The sequence below is a fragment of the Sodiomyces alkalinus genome, assembly GCF_003711515.1.
Source record: "Sodiomyces alkalinus F11 unplaced genomic scaffold SODALscaffold_2, whole genome shotgun sequence".
NCBI classification, from domain to species: Eukaryota; Fungi; Ascomycota; class Sordariomycetes; order Glomerellales; family Plectosphaerellaceae; genus Sodiomyces; species Sodiomyces alkalinus.
The window spans coordinates 4,101,101-4,116,846 of record NW_021167080.1 but is presented as its reverse complement, the minus strand read 5'-3'; the positions used below and the strand labels follow the sequence as shown (position 1 = coordinate 4,116,846).

The 15,746-nt window shown below is 56.6% G+C and overlaps 6 protein-coding genes across 6 annotated transcripts; 3 read left to right on the top strand and 3 right to left on the bottom strand.

Moving 5' to 3' along the window:
* Positions 1-57: 57 nt before the first annotated feature.
* Positions 58-1,547, bottom strand: SODALDRAFT_330803 (hypothetical protein). Its single transcript, XM_028611294.1, has one exon. It carries the CDS (start codon positions 1,218-1,220, stop codon positions 174-176), a length of 1,047 nt encoding a protein of 348 aa, XP_028468889.1. The 5' UTR covers positions 1,221-1,547; the 3' UTR covers positions 58-173.
* A 430-nt stretch (positions 1,548-1,977) lies between these two features.
* On the top strand, positions 1,978-5,917 carry SODALDRAFT_343203 (hypothetical protein; the record flags this gene model as incomplete). Its single annotated transcript, XM_028613115.1, has 4 exons — positions 1,978-2,416; positions 2,519-3,983; positions 4,702-4,834; positions 4,966-5,917. Exons 1-4 carry the CDS (start codon positions 2,264-2,266, stop codon positions 5,915-5,917), a joined length of 2,703 nt encoding a protein of 900 aa, XP_028468888.1. The 5' UTR covers positions 1,978-2,263.
* Positions 5,918-6,070: 153 nt separating this feature from the next.
* On the top strand, positions 6,071-6,916 carry SODALDRAFT_330800 (hypothetical protein). The gene has a single exon (XM_028611293.1). The coding sequence runs from the start codon at positions 6,301-6,303 to the stop codon at positions 6,847-6,849; it is 549 nt and encodes a 182-aa protein (XP_028468887.1). The 5' UTR covers positions 6,071-6,300; the 3' UTR covers positions 6,850-6,916.
* A 1,120-nt stretch (positions 6,917-8,036) lies between these two features.
* Positions 8,037-9,124, bottom strand: SODALDRAFT_273375 (high osmolarity signaling protein SHO1; the record flags this gene model as incomplete). Its single annotated transcript, XM_028607893.1, has 3 exons — positions 8,037-8,534; positions 8,653-8,943; positions 9,029-9,124. 3 exons carry the CDS (start codon positions 9,122-9,124, stop codon positions 8,037-8,039), a joined length of 885 nt encoding a protein of 294 aa, XP_028468886.1.
* A 2,615-nt stretch (positions 9,125-11,739) lies between these two features.
* Positions 11,740-12,940, bottom strand: SODALDRAFT_330796 (hypothetical protein). The gene is made up of 2 exons (XM_028611292.1): positions 12,628-12,940; positions 11,740-12,516 (listed from the first exon to the last, which is right to left on the bottom strand). The coding sequence occupies exons 1-2, from the start codon at positions 12,842-12,844 to the stop codon at positions 12,086-12,088; spliced, it is 648 nt and encodes a 215-aa protein (XP_028468885.1). The 5' UTR covers positions 12,845-12,940; the 3' UTR covers positions 11,740-12,085.
* An 817-nt stretch (positions 12,941-13,757) lies between these two features.
* SODALDRAFT_322283 (vacuolar amino acid transporter 5) lies at positions 13,758-15,729 on the top strand (the record flags this gene model as incomplete). The annotated part of the gene is made up of 5 exons (XM_028609707.1): positions 13,758-13,831; positions 13,898-13,971; positions 14,062-14,645; positions 14,781-14,940; positions 15,026-15,729. 5 exons carry the CDS (start codon positions 13,758-13,760, stop codon positions 15,727-15,729), a joined length of 1,596 nt encoding a protein of 531 aa, XP_028468884.1.
* Positions 15,730-15,746: the final 17 nt, after the last annotated feature.

Sequence of the window (15,746 nt, the reverse complement as noted above, 5' to 3'; positions counted from 1 at the left end):
AAAATAGAGGGGAGGTTGGATTTCTAGGGGCCCTTAACATGTGCGGAACGTTTGTTTTGGCCATAAAGCGAGGGGCGATTTGCCTTGGTCTATTGTCATTTGTCTTCATGTTGTCTATATAATGTAATGTAAACTGGGATGAATCCACCTTGTTAACTACGCGCCCATCCCCATCAAGCCTCTCCCAACACCGCCCAAGCCGCATAGCTAACCCAACAACAAATAACATCCCATCCCACGCTGCTCACGGCAGGATGTTCGTACAGCGTGCTCTTCACCAGTGCCCAATCGCCCCCGGCACTCACCACGCGGCTCGTGGCCACGGCGACCAGAGCCGTCATAAACCCGGCCCGGACGTACCAAGAAGGCGGGTTCAGCAAACGGGCGGGTAGGTCGGCGCGCAGCACGGCGTTGAGAAGCAGCGGCGCAAACGCGAAAACGTGCGGCCCCAGCAGCATGGGCATGAAACGCGGGCGGCCGAACTGATTCGGGATCTCGAGGGCCCAGCCGATGGTGAAGCCGAAGATGGTGGGGTACCAGAACAGGGCCGTAGAGGGCGAGAGCGAGGGCGAGGGCGAGGGCGTCTTCGTAACCTTCCCGCCCTTTCCCCCGATGTCGTCCTCCTCCTCGTCGTCGTCGTCGTCGTCGGCAGCGACGTCGTAGAGAAGGACGGCAAGGAAGAAGAGGTTCGAGGCAAAGGAGATGGCAACGACCTGGCCGAGCAGCATGAACGCCCACGCGTGCGGGATGCGTCTCTTCCGGGCCTGCAGCGCCAGCATGACGCTCCAGTGGGCGCAGAAACCAAAAATCTGCAGCGACCACCACGCCCGGGGCGGGGTCTCCAGCGTCGACGCCCACGCCTGCCGGAAGAGGGAGGTGTCGCGGAGCCAGGCGCCCAAGTAAGGCCCCGCGGACGGGTCGAGGTCGCCGCCAAAGGGGAGGAGGTGGTCCTCGGCCCAGTCGAGGTAGGACCAGCGGAAGTAGCGGAACATGTGGTACCATGTTGTCGCGAGGCTGACGGCTGCTAGGAGGGCGAAGAGGAGGGTGACGACGGGACGGGGACGGCGGGGTGGGGTATTCTTGGTCTGGCTCTGGCCGCTACTACTGGCGGTTCTGCTGCTCAGGATGATGGAGATGCACTTGGAAGTGAGGGCTGCGGCGGTGACCATGTAGCCGGTGAAGATGGCCAGGGGCCGGATGTTGGAGACGGTGGTGGCCATGATGGACGTCGGAGAAGAGGGCCAAGGGGAATGAATAGATGGTCGTCTTTCGGTGCTCTCTGTCCTCCCATGCCCCCTTTTCGCGTCTGCAGCAGCTTAGGGTGATGTCCGTAAATCTCTCCCTCTTTGATGGTACGGGCTAAGCTGCTTATGTCTTCATGGAGATGGACGGCTTGCGGGTGAATGAATGTACGCGTCATTAACCGGGGGGGCACTGCCACCGTGGTAAATGCGAATGCGAGGGAAAATGCAAATGTCAATGTGAAGAGGGTTGGGAATTTGAATGCATGGAGTAATTACGATGAGAAGAAGAGAAGAAAAAGGCCTGGGCATCGGTGAAGCTCAAGGTAAGATCGCGAAGACCTGTACGTACAAGTACGTACCGTGCAAGTACCCGCGTACCTAAAGCGGGGAGGCAGGATATGCAATAGTTGAGCTTACTAATATCTGCTTAGTGAGCGATCTGAGCACGGTGGAGCGTCGAATGTCGATCGGACCAACTGACGTCCCGACCCGACACGCCGACCACGTCGACGTCACACTCAGCCACTCCCCCTAAGGGTCCACTAACGGCCGCTAACATCCAGCTTGGACCACTAACGTTGCCCTGGTCTTGGAGCCCAGCCCCTGGAGTCCCTCCCCTGAAGTGGCTGTTCCCCCTGAACTATTTCGCAGGTGACAACTCAATTACTTCGGAGTTAGTACAGATGCAGACATTTTCTGTCTCGGCTTTTTCACTCTGGGCCCAAGCGGCGAAGGCCGGACGCGGTCTACCGGGAGAGAAATCGTGTTTATCATTGGCGTCATGCCGTCTTGTCGCTTTGTCTTGCTTTCTTTAAATGTATTGGGCTTTTTCTTTTCTTCGCAGAGACGTTACAACCCTGGATTCTGAACTTTCGAGACCCAGGACAGTCCGCCTTGAGAAGTGAAGGAAGAAAGAATTTGAAAAGGAAGGCAAAGAAAACTGGCGGACTTGAGAACAATCAACACAAGAATCCTGTCTTTCGCAAGCCTGCTTTTCCTGAAGCACCCCGACTGGAATCATGGGCCAGAAGGAAGCCCGAGGGACCGAGGATGGCCGTCATCCTCGCCAAACCCGCGTCGCCATAGTCGGCACCGGCTTAGCAGGCCTCACCACAGCCTATCTCCTCCACAATGACGACCGAAAACGTTATGCCGTCACCCTTTTTGAACAGGTAAACACCCCCCCCCCCCCTTTTTTTTTTTTTTTTGTCTCTTCTTCTTGTAATGCCAACTATCCAGAACCAAAGACCCCGGAAACTAACTTGAAACTCCAGTCTGACCGTCTCTCCTTCGACTCGGCATCCGTCGCCGTACGAAACGAAGAGACCGGCTCAGTCGAGCGCGTCGACCTGCCCATGCGTGCCTCGGCAGGAGGCTACTACGCCAACCTCTTGCGCATGTACTCCCACCTCTCCATCCCCCTACACCCCGTCCGCTTCCTCTTCGTCTTCGCCAAGGCCCTGTCGTCCTCCGCGACCTCACCCCAGCCCTCCTCCCATCATCCGGGCTCGAGTGCCGCCAACAACCTAGCAACGAGCGCGCCGGGAACCTACTTCGTCCACGCCTCCAACCTGCACCAAACCCCACCCCCCTGGCCCGGCTCCCGCCCCGTCCTCCTCCACCTCCTCGAGACCCTCTACCTCATCGTCTGCCAGTTCTGGTTCACCGCGGCCTGCTTCCTCGTGGGCCCGCAGCCCTCCGAGTCCCTGGGCGCCTACCTGTCCCGCGTCTGGCTGCCCCGTCGCTACGTCTCGCACTACCTGCTGCCGCTCATGAGCAGCGTCTCCACCTGCTCCCACGACGAGATGCTGGCGTTCCCCGCCAGCGACGTCGTGGCCTACAAGCGCCTCTCGCACGGCCAGCAGCATTACGCCGTGTGTGGCGGCGTGCGCCAGGTCCAGGCCCGTCTGGTGGCCGGGTTGCGGGACGTGCGGCTCGGTGCGCGCGTGGTGGAGGTGGTGCCGCGTGACGCGGGGAAGAACGGGACGAGAGGCAGTGCGGGGGTGACGGTACGGTGGCGGCCGGCGAACAAGCAGTGGGTTGAAGGGAAAGGGGTAGAAGACGAGACCAAAGAGGAGACGTTCGACCGCGTCGTTTTGGCCGTTTCGCCTGACGTAGCCGCACGCATTTTCCGTCCTCTGCGATCTACGCTCGCTCAGCTCCCGACCGTATGGGTGGAGACTTCCGTGTTGCGGCCAAGCATCATCCCCGCCTCCTCCTCCTCCTCCTCCTCCTCATCATCATCATCATCATCAAAACGCGAAGGAACCGGCGGCCCGGAGACCTACTACCGCTTAATCGACAAAGACAACGACAGCGAGAGTCAACCAGGCGGAGAAGAAGAAGGCTGCATGCACCACCACCTCGTCGGCGCCGACGCGTCTCCCCCGCCCCAGTCGATCACTTTTCGCACGCGCTTCTCCGAGGCCGGGTCTCGGTCGGAGGTCCTTCACGTCATGCCCAGCGGAGTCGTGGTGAGCACGTGCCCCTTCGATCCCGATGCCGACCGGAAGAGGACGTTGCAGACGGCGCGGTTCACGCGGACCTTGCGAACGGTCCAGAGCCGGGCCATCGTGCAGAGGATGCTGGGTGAGACGGACGGAGTAGCGGCGGAGGGAGGCGCGGCGGGATGGGTCAGTGGGGAGGACGATGTTTGGGTGACGGGCGCTTGGTGCTGGGACGGCATGGTTCTGCTGGAGGGGTGTATCGTGTCGGCTATGCGAGTGGCCCGTGATTTTGGTGTGCGTGTCCCTTGGGAGAGCGCATCTTTGCGGTAATGAGTACATGTGTGCATTTTCATGAGCATCTAGAGACCTTGGCGATGCCTCGGCCTTCAAACCAATGAAGGCATGACGCAATGACTAATGGGAAGATGGAAGAGGTATATATATAATACATAAATTTCTATGCTATTACATTTATTACATCTATTTACATTCAAATAGCGAAAGGGCCCGTCTTGTTCTTGATATATAAGTCTCGTCGTCACCCTGCTGTGTTCACACATAGGTACTTTTTACAGATCTACTTTGTCCTCCGTACCTACCTACCCGGGTTTGGCTGGTTATAGGTCGGAGCCCGATGGACTGGTCAGATGTCGCAAGTCTTAGAACATTATGTTGACAGCGATATCTCTGTCCTGGCTCTGGTCAGTGCAGAATTCTCTGTTCGAGCTCTGACCTATAACCCCCCCTAACCGGGTAGGTAGGTAGGTAGGTACCTCGACCTCCGGTACCCAATACAAGTAGTGATCGGTTATAGGGTTAACATTGGATAATTGCAAGATTTGCGACTTTCTCGGTGTCGACCCTCTTATCCGAGTCCTTTAAGACGACGAGGACCGGGACTTCTCAACCTACGTTCTTCGGCGTTGACCCAAATATCATATTCTCTTCCATATTCCATTCTCTCTAGACCGTTGTGGCCATGGTGTCGCTCACGGCATCACAGGGCCTAGCCATAGGCTTTGTCGGAGGCGCAGCGGCGACAGTTGTTCTCATTGCCCTCGCCGCCTTCGTTTTCCTACGCACAAGCGACATCTACGGCCTGGCGCATTGGAAGCTCAATATCCGGACACCACTTCCTTCTATGTGGATGAATGTGGGATACTGGTATTTCTTCCCCAATTTCCTCTTTTCTTCTCGTATTTTTATTTTATTTATCTTTTTCTAGACAAGAAATTAGAAAAAGATCCACACACAATTCCTGGAATGCTTACAAGATCATACAGGAAGAAGCAAGACGGCGAACGCATCATCCACTTCGACGAGGCAGCCGCCAACCTGCTCAAAGAAGTCGTGAGCACCGCAGGCCTCTTAGACCGCGACGCCGCCGCCCGCCGCTCCAAACGCAATGAAGCACTCGCTATCCTGGACCTTGGCTTCGGCTGCGGCGACCAAACCTGGGAACTCGCCCGCATGGTCCGGTCCGGAGGCTGGCACGACTTCCGCTACGTCGGCCTCACTCTAAACGAGGCCCAGGTGCAGACGGCCTCACGCAAGATCTGCCGCGAAATAGCTACCTTGGACACCCAACTCGAACACCCTGACGAGACCACCACGACCGCTACCCCCACCACCCCCACAACTTCGTCCGGCCTGACCCTCCGTGTCGACGCATTCCACCTCTTCCGCGCCGACGCCGCCCGCCCAACAACCTGGTCCCCTCGCGTCCGGGAAGCAGTCGACTCCCTATCCGACGACGAAAACGGAAACGACCGCACCACCACCTCCCGGTGGCTCCTCGCCCTCGACTGCCTGTACCACTTCTCGCCCTCGCGCGGCCCCGTCTTCGAATACGCCGCGCGCCGCCTCCACGCGAACCTCATGGCCTTCGACCTGCTCCTCAGCGAGACCGCCCCGGCCCGGGACGTCTGGGCCGCCCGCGCCGTCGGCGTCTTCATGGGCTGCCCGCTGCGCACGTTCGTCACCGAGGCCGAGTACCGCGACCAACTCGTCGCCTGCGGCTACGACGGGGAGTCGGCCACCATCCGGGACGTCACAGACGACGTGTTCGCCGGGTTGGTGGCTTTCCTGGACCGGCAGGAGCGGGCGTTGGGACAGTACGGTATTTCGTTGGGCGGGTTCAAGCTAGCTGCGAGATTGTTCCGCTGGTTTGCCGAGTCGAGGGTTGTTAGAGCCGTTATAGTCGTAGCTCATCCCAAGGAGAAATGAACGTAATATTGGCATCTTCCCCATGGTGACCACCTGGCGGCGTGCCTGGTACATCTTTTCCCAACCCCTTTAAACACATAAAGGTGCCCGTCTTATGAATAAATCGAAGTCTATGCGGCTAAGGCGAACTCTTATCCTCAGGCCGTGGTCCGTGCATGGCGGGGCATCCATCTTCACCACCTCCAGCGGGTGTCACTTTGTAACTCGTAAACATTCACTCCCGTCGGCAACGACAACAACACCATCCATCCCATCAAGATACCCATGCACCGACATACAAACTCGAATTGCCGATACCAAGTGCCTGGCCAACAACGGTAGAGGAAAGAAAGAAATAAACCCGCCCCCCAGAACAACCAAAACGAAACCAGAACGGACACGAAATGTCCAACCAAGCAAGCTACGCAGACTGCGTCTCCTCCCTCACCCACTCCCTAAGCTTCCTGACCTCCGCCGTGCAAACCCTCGAATCCGCAACCTCCGACCTCCCCCGCCTCGCCACCGTCCTCCAAACAACCCGCCACTACGAGCTCATCCCCTCCGCCCGCCTCGCCGCCGCCGAAGCCTCCCTCCGCGACGAGATCGGCCCCTCCATCGCCCTCCTCCTCGACCGCGCCGAGGCCCAGGTCGACCGCCGCGACCGCCGCATCGAAACCCTCAAGGCCAGGTCCGACCTGCTCGCCGGCCGTCTCGCCGCCGGGGACTCCGAATCAACAGCTACCGCCCATGGGTCCGGGTCCAGGTCTCGGCCCAAGTCGGCTGCTGCTGCGGGGGCGGGGGAGAGGCGGCATACCCTCGCGGGCGAGCGGGGGCTGAAGGCTCGTGCGGTGCGTAGTCGGAAGGAAGGGTTGAAGTATAGTGTGGAGAGGTTGGAGCTGGAGGTTTCGCAGAAGGAGAGGGAGTTGAGGAAGAGGCTCGAGAAGGCTTCGTGAAAACCGTCTTCCTCGCCTTGGGATTCTGCACCGATTGGAGGTCCTGGGACGGGATTTTCTTCGGGCCCACCCCCCCCCCCCCCCCCCCAACACAGGGAACAGGGAACACGACAGCCGTGGCGTATGGCATGCACCAAGAGGATATCAGCAATTCTTCAGCAAGCCATGGATACTATCTAAACAAAAACCCGACTGAACCGCACCGGAGCGGGTATACGAGACCGAGCCATGAGCTCTAACGAGAAGAGCATTTATACCGGCAAGACCGCATAGACCATAGCCGATGAATGACCAACCCAACAGCCACAATCACGGTATTTCCACCATGGAGGCAAATGGACGGACGATAGTACGAAGCCGCTTTGAACTTTCAATCAGGCGTCATGTTCGAGTCAAATCACCGGGATGATACACAAGAAAGATGGAACATCGATCAGCAGAAACTCGGGGTATTCCATCCACAAGAGACTATCAGAACCATATCACTGATCACCGGTCATATTGATCGACCTGTTCCCTCATAAAATCACAGTCCATGCCCTCGCCACTCCGAAGAGGAGACACATGCCGCGTCCATCCAACCGCCTATCCTCCGGTGCGCCTATCCTCCGGTGCGCCCGTCCGCCCGTCCGCCCGCATCAGCCACGACCAATTTTTAATCAATGTGGTCCATCGCCCCGCGAGGCGCCCGGGCCAAGCAATGGGCTCGGCGTATGGCAGTAGAAAGTAGGTAGCATAAGCAGCAACAATGGTCCGACAATAAAAGACGGGAGAAAAGAGACAACTGGGAATAACGGTGTCGTCTGGACCTTGGCGTTTCGGATCATTGCCGTGTGGTTTTGCGTTTTGCGTATTGCATGGTGCTCCCGTCCCCCGAAAACCTGAAAGGTACTCCAATGCCCACAAGCCCAGCCGCAAGTAAATTTCAACACCGCGCTCGTCGTCCAGTCGAACACGAAGCTCGCCGTGGTATCACCAGGGGAATTGTCCTGTATAATTCCCCTCCTTCTCTCCAGGGATTGGCTCAAGGAATCGAAAATGGCAACAAGAGAGGAAAAGAAGAAAGAAATGAGAAACAAAAAAAAAAAAAAAAAAAAAAAAAAAAAAAAAAAAAAAAAAAAAAAAAAAAAAAAAAAAAAAAAAAAAAAAAAAAAAAAAAAAGTGAAAAACAAAAATAGGTCGTCAACTCATAGCAAAATCAGGTAATTGCTGGGGGCGATGCCCGTTTCGCCGTTCTCCTTGCGTGCTTGCCACCACCGACCGCTCACGTCGCTGACCTCCAAAATCTCGTGCTTGCTGAAGGAAATTTCGTTGGAGTCGTCAGGATTGGCTTCGTAGCTGTAGATGGCCTTGGCATGATACGGGTACTCGGTGGGTGGGCCGACTTCCTGATCCTGGCCTACGGGTTTGGTCGCCGGGGCCGTGGACGCGCTGACGTTGGTGGGGTTGGACGAGTTGCGAGCTTGGGACTGGGAGACGCCGGCGACGGGCGAAGGATTTTCGAATCCGTTGAGCTGTGCCGACGTGTACATCTGGGGAGGCTGCACGGAGGTGGAAGTCTCGGGGCGGCCGCCTCCGTAGTTCATGGTATGCCGGGCGGCCGACTCCTTCTGCAGGGCGAACGAGTCGATGTATGCGCGGGGCGAGGCAGACGGCGCCGAGCCGAAATAGAATATCCATACAAACTATTCCCAGATCGCATGTTAGCAAGACATGTGGCGCATGGTATACAAATACAAACGACGGCTCGAGAGGTGATCTGATCATCCACCCCAAAAGGGTCCGAGTGGGGCAGGAACGTACCGTCACAATGGCCAGGAGAATGAAGCCTGCGGAGGCAGCCTGGAGAGCACCCTGCGAGGAGTAGACGATGGAGTTGATGAGCACGGACAGCATGGCGAGACCGGCAGCGAGATAGGCCGACAGGGCGGCGTGATATGTCTGAATGGTATCGGCGGCGACGACGAAGAAAACGCCGAGAATGAGGATGAGTTCGTATATTAGGACCCACCACGCGTAGGAAGGGTATGGGCGTTCTGCACGTGCTTGTACGGCGGAAACGACGGAAGCGATAAATGCGATGGTCCAGGCGAGCTATCCAGGCGAGGCGGCAGGTTAGCAAACGCAATGAGAAGGAGGTGCCGCTTTGGCTAGGCGATGACACAAAGAGAAAACCCACCATGGCAATGGAGGTTGTTGCAAGGGCAAAAGGGTCGCCGATGACGTTGCCCATGTTAACGCCCCTCCGGCCGTAATGAGCCCTTGAGTTGTCCATTTTCTTCAACGATGGAGAGCGCAGGGAGCCGTAGGGCTGCATAAGGGAAGAGCTCGGTCGCGGTTCGGTCGATCGCGAGACGGCGTAGCGTATTTCCGGGACTTTACAGTGGCGTCCCGTCGACTTATGAGCGCGATTCTAGTCGGTCAAGATGTGGCCTTGTAAGACTCGGATGAATGATTGGCGATATCGAATGTTACCAAGGGTGCATTTGCATTGGTGTCCGAATAGGTGTCGCGGCGTCGATTGAATTGAGAATCGCTGCCAGGACTGACTGCGCCGTCGACTTTGATGTCCTGGAGATGTGCGTCGGCCAAATCGGGGGTCGGAATCGAGTCGTATGTGGTGGTTCGGAGGTGAAGGAAACGAAGAAGGAATCGGAGACAAAGCAAAGGAGAAAGAGAAACGCTTCCACTGGTCGGGAAATGCAGTGCTCTTTTTTGTTTCCTCGGCTGGATCGGGAGGGATGCGCAGCAATACGTCCTCCTGGGTCGGGGGTGGGTTCTTTTGTTTTTGATATTTTTCTTTTTCTTTCTCTTTCTCTTTCTCTTTCTCTTTCTCTTTCTCTTTCTCTTTCTCTTTCTCTTTCCTCTTTCCTTATTGTGCGGCGTCAGCACAAAGGAATTGACGAAGATGACAAAAAAAAACTGGAAGCGGGAGCGAAGATAAAGCCAAGATGAAGATGAATGACACTCGGTGTCTCGATGGAAACAATGAAACGGGTGCAGATATCCCAAGAACCGAACAAAAAAGGCACGGCCAGTCGAATGAAAAGGTGTTGGCGGCTTGAAAAAGGAAAAAGAGTCGGGTAAAGGGTGGCGTTGATGGTAACGGCGGTGGTGGGAGGAGAAAGAATGGAATGAACGGTTGACTACTTGGATAGGGGATGCGAGGAGCAAAGAGCGTTGAAATGGCTGGGTTTGGCGTGCGGAGCTGTGTAATGAGTGTAATCAGTGTAATGAGCGTAATGGGAAGGGTCGACTGGTGGAAGGTGGTGCGAAAAAGGCGAAAAGGGTGATTCCGTGCAGGGGCCCTTGTGGGAAACTGGAATGCTGGGGCCAGGAAGGGGGCTGTGCGTCTACGAAGCACGAAGTACTTTGTACAGGTGTGTACCTCAAGTGACTTCCATTCGTGAGAGAAGACGCCGGTTCTTCACGTTCTTCAGAAAGGATTGCAGATTGTTAAAAGCTTGCAGAAGACAATGCGCCTCCTTGCGTTGTCTCACCGAAACACGTCGGAGGATGGGGGGAGTTCTGGGAGGAGAAGAAGCGACAAAACAAGCGGAGTGCTAACGCCCTCGCAGTTGGACAAGGACAAGATGTGGGAAATGAATGGATCCCACGGAACTTGGATAAGGGTGGGGACTGAAGATGTAGGTACTTCGTACTTTAAGGAACGCGACGACACCACGAATTGGAATGCCAGGGAGAGGTCTTCTTCGTGCTGTGCGTGAGGTGACTCTATGTACCTAGGTACTGATTACTTTGTAGAGGTCGGGGTTGTATTCGTACCGAGGACATGCAGCAGTCGGGGGATGGCGTGTCGCACCACTGGCCAAGGTACCCGCCAACGCTACGCTACCTTGGACGCGAATACATTGCCCGTACAGTGTGAGTTACCCGAGTGTTACTATGCGGCATAGTCTAACCTAAGGTAGCCGACATGTCGCAAATGGTCTAGAATCACACAGTAGAAAAAGGCAACCTGGGTAATATCGCACGGTAATTTTGTAGTTTCACACCGTCTTAATTGGCCTAATTTCGCCTTCTTGGGTATAATGCCGATGTTTTTGTAAAGCCTCCGATTGGCGATTGGCGATATAACAGTGTCCCGTTTCCCCAGCTTGCGTCTCTCTTTAATTCTTACGAATACCACCCACCCATCGTGCACCCAACCCAGCCATGACAGTGACGACGCAGGGGAAGTGACGAGCGCCACCCTTGTGCGTTTCATTCGCCGTCGGCGCACCTGCTCGGCCGAGATGGGCCATTCCCGCGGACCTCCTGGTGGTCACGAGAGCTTGGTACAACTTCGTCCCAGCCGGAATCAGTCTGTTTGACTGGCTCAGACATCTTCCCGAGTTTGTTGTGCAAAGTGGTACATTCGACTCTGTACATACCCGAAACGCATGTCTTTTGAGCCTGTCCACCACCTGGAGGAGCGGACTCGACGAAGACCTCTGCTGAAGCAGGAGGGACAAAGCGATTCCCCCCGCACCGAACGAAGATGTCACCTACTCCGTACCACGGCCACCCTATCTCGGTAGTGCGAGGGGATAGGGCTGACGAGGCCTTTCCCGCGATGACCAACTAGACCTGCGTTTCGCACTTTAATGGGGAATTGAGGCCCGGCGATGGCAAGCGTCAGCCGGTAGGGGTAAATCTTGACCACTGTGCTACAGTAAGGCAGTGTTCACGGTTCATGCTGTTGTTAGGCTAGCATCTTAGGCCGAGATTAAGTTGCCTGTTATTCTGCGCCGTGCTGGCCGCTAAGAGATGCGGATTCTCGCTCGATCACGGAGGTTTACTATCGCTTGGCCATTTCGACAGCCAAAAGAGTCGACACAAGCGTAGATCGGGAAACTGAAGAACATGATTCGGTTCTCGTCGATCGACCTCCCCACGCAACCCTTTTTTGACCTCATCTATATCGTCTGCGCTCTTTGTCTCCCCCTCCGTACGGAGATGGGTCAGCATATCATGATGGAATCGTGCGAATAGGATCAGCTGACTCACACGTTCCTCGGGCGGCGCCGCCTTTCCGAATCCAACGAGAGGTTCTTATGAGACTCTCTGTAGTCGAAGCAATGCTTTGCGCTCTTGCGCTTCTGTTGCGCCGTTGCTTGCAGGCACCCAAACCCACCGCCGTGTCTCCAGAGCCCCCCCTTCCCCATAACGGAGTCTGAGCGGCCGCCATTATTACAACGGTAAGTGCTAGCGTCTTTCCCGTCTCGCCTGCTCGTCAAGATCGATTCTCTTCCCAGAGAGCGCCGTCCGCCGCCTCTCTCTCCCTCTCCCTCTCCGCCCTCCTGATGCGGCGCTCCACCTTCTCGGCGCGTCCCTCCACATCGGCAACGAATCGCGAAGCGGCCAGCACGCCGTCCTCGTACCAGCTCTGGATGACGGCCTCGCTCCGCGCTCGCAGCTCCGCCATCTCTGCCGCCTGCACGCGTTGCGTGGCCTCCACGCCGCGCATTCGGGGGGCCAGGGACGCCAGGGCGGCGCTCTGCGCGGGGTCTGGGACGGGGCAGTCGGAGACTGATGTCAAGGAGGAGGCGATGGCGGGGAAGCTGGCGGCGGAGGCGATGACGGTGGCGCGGATGGCTTCGGCGGGTAGGTCGATGGGTGGTTGGTCTGGGGGAGGGGGGTGGAAAAGAGTCGGATGCACCTTGTCTGGGAGGGTGGGTTTGTGTTAGGTTTGGTTCACGCGCTCTTTCCCCTGTGGTTTCCAAACAGAGGGCGGCTCGTTTGGAGAGGGTAGTTGGAGAGGACAACACAACCTACAGATCTTCATGAGCTCGCCATAGACTTTAATCCGGCCCAGAAGGGCGTAAAACCGACGTTCTAAACTCTCTAGGGCCTCGGCTGCGGAGTCTTCGCGGGATGATTGTGAGAAAGTAGGAGCGGCGGACGGGCCGTAGAGAAGATGCTCGATGCGTAGCAGACGCGCCTCTAGGAGGGAGAGCGTCGACAGGGTGGTGTTGTCTAATGTGACGTCCATGTTCTGGGCTCTGTAAATTGTAGGCAAGCTGACCAACAAGAAGACGACTTTTGGAAAAAGAGGTCCTCCTAGAGAGTATTGAACGCGAAGTTGAAGCTGCGAAGTAAATAATTACAACACGAAAAGAGGGATCTCGAGCTGCCACACGAAGTACCAAGTATTCTATACGGAGTACGGAGTACCAGTACCTGCGTCGGTGGCTTAGCAGGACGGGACAATGCTGACAAAGCCATTTCCTGTGGCTTGTTTCCCTCAGGTTCCGGCATCCAGATGCCGGGCCAAGACGATTTATTTGATTTTAGCCGTTAATTATTCTAAAACATGACAACTCGACCCTCTTCTCCCGCCCTGTCCTACAAGTACGGATATCACGACAAGCCCCGACTTTAGCCTACCTTACAGGTAGCATCCTAGCCTCGTACCACGCTGTCCCTTTTACCAACGCACTTCAAATCAAATCACAAGGCGGGAGCGGTGGACGGCAAGACCAAAAAGTTTAACAACTCGACCGGCGGACCGTTAGACTTCGATAGCAGACGAAGAGACGAAGAGACGAAGCCCACCTGACTGACTGTCTTGTCTTGACGCATTGGAAAGTCAGGAGAACCGCGGGGTGTAGCGTTCGCACGGCACTCCAAGACCACCACCATCGACATCACGCCTCTCTACATATCTAATACATCGCCGACTCCCTCAGGGTTTCAGGAGGCAGGACACCCGTTGGACTGGAAAGGGGAAAAGGTGGTACGACGACAGCCACAGCCACAGCCACGGCCACGGCAACAGCAACGACAGCTCTGGCTCCTCTTCCGCACAACTACGACACGACTGAAGAGCACGTCAAAACGAAATCGACCACATCAAGTGTTCCGCTGGCTTCTCCCGCTCGCCGCGCGCATTGCGCCGACCCTAAATGACCACCTACGCCGCAATCTCTGATGGCAGTGCTGGTCCCTCTGCAAGACCAAGCTCCGACGAGATGCCACGGTACGCCTCACAAAACCCCCCTTCTTTCTCAAGTTCGATTTCTAATACAGATACCCCAATGAGTAGGTCACGAAGGAGAAACTGGGAAGGCGCTGGCCAGGCCTCCATGCTCAGCAGTATCATAAATCTGCTAAATACAAGTGCGTACTTGCGAACCGGTTTCAACAATGGGTGAAAGGTGGTGCTTTGTCCATTCAGACCGCCGGATAAACTGACAAATTGAACCACAGTCGTGGGTGCCGGCACCCTGGCCATGCCGTCCGTTCTCTCCCACATGGGCATTGTGCTGGGTTCCATCATGATCGTCTGGTCTGGCCTCACCGCCGCCTTTGGTCTCTACCTCCAAGGCCGTTGCGCTCGCTACCTCGACTGCGGGCGCTCCTCCTTCTTCGCCATATCGAAGCTCACCTACCCGAACGCCGCCGTCTTCTTCGATGGAGCCATCGCCGTGAAGTGCTTTGGCGTGGGCGTCTCGTACCTCATCATCATCGGCGACCTGATGCCCAAGGTGGTCCTGGGCTTCGACAGCAGCATCCCCGAAACCCGCCCCTACCTCGTCCAGCGGGACTTCTGGGTCACCGCTTTCATGCTGCTCGTCATCCCGCTGAGCTTCCTGCGCAAGCTCGACTCGCTCAAGTACACCAGCATCGTGGCCCTCTTCTCCATCGGCTATCTTGTCATTCTCGTCGTCTACCATTTTGGCACCGGCCCGCTCGCGGATAAAAACGACCTACGCATCGTGCAACCGCAGAGTGCTATCGCCTTTCTGAGCAGCTTGCCTGTGGTTGTATTTGCCTATACATGTCATCAAAACGTGAGCTGCACACCTTGTGTTTTTCTTTTCTCTTATTTTCTTCCTTTCTTCTTTTTTTTCCCTTTTTTCCTTTTTTCCCTTTTTTCTTACCTCGGCCTTGACCCAGCGCTGACCATGGAACTCTTTTTCCTCTAGATGTTCTCGATTCTCAACGAAATCAAGGACGCCTCCCCCGGTAGCATCGTCGGCGTCGTGGGCACGAGCATTGGTTCTGCTGCCAGCATGTACGTCCTCGTAGCCGTGACTGGCTACCTCACATTCGGCAACAAAGTCACTGGCAACATTGTGTCGATGTGTAAGTACATTATTCCGTCGCCCTAGAATAGAAGAAGCCTGCATCCTATCAGACAAGTTGTCTAACTCCTCCTGCCCGCCAACAGACGACCCGTCCCTTGCTATTCTCATAGGCCAGCTCGGCATCGTCCTCCTTGTCACCTTCTCCATCCCACTACAGGTCCATCCATGCCGGGCCTCAGTGGACGCCGTCCTGAAGTGGCGTCCCAACCGCGGCCAGAACAACCCCGGCGCCCGCGCCAACTCCCCGAACAACGACCTCCCCCTCCTCAACCCGGCCGTCGCACCCGGCTCGGCCCGTCCCGACTCCGCAGCGGCGCCCATGAGCGACACGCGCTTCGCCCTGCTCACCTCCGTCATCCTTGTCGCCAGCTACCTGGTCGCCCTCTCGGTGTCGAGCCTGGAACGCGTGCTCGCGTACGTCGGCAGCATCGGGTCGACCAGCATCAGCTTCATCCTGCCGGGCCTCTTCTACTACAAGATCAGCGACCCGGAGAGCATCCACCACCAGCGTCTCTTGAAGGAAGACGACGACGCCGGCGACATGCTCGCCTCCGACGACGACGACGACGAAGAAGCGGACCCGGCCCTGGCGAACAGCATCCAGAGCATCCGCAGTGCCGCCAGCGTCGCCCTCGACCCCCGCAAGTGGCGGAGGCGGTGGAGGTGGGACCTGGAGCACCTCGAGCACGACTTGCTGCGGAAGCTGGCCATCGGCTTGGCCGGCTATGGCGTGATCGTCATGGTTGTCTGCTTGACCATGAACTTGGTATTCGAAGCCTCTCACTGAAAGGGGAGGTCTATAGC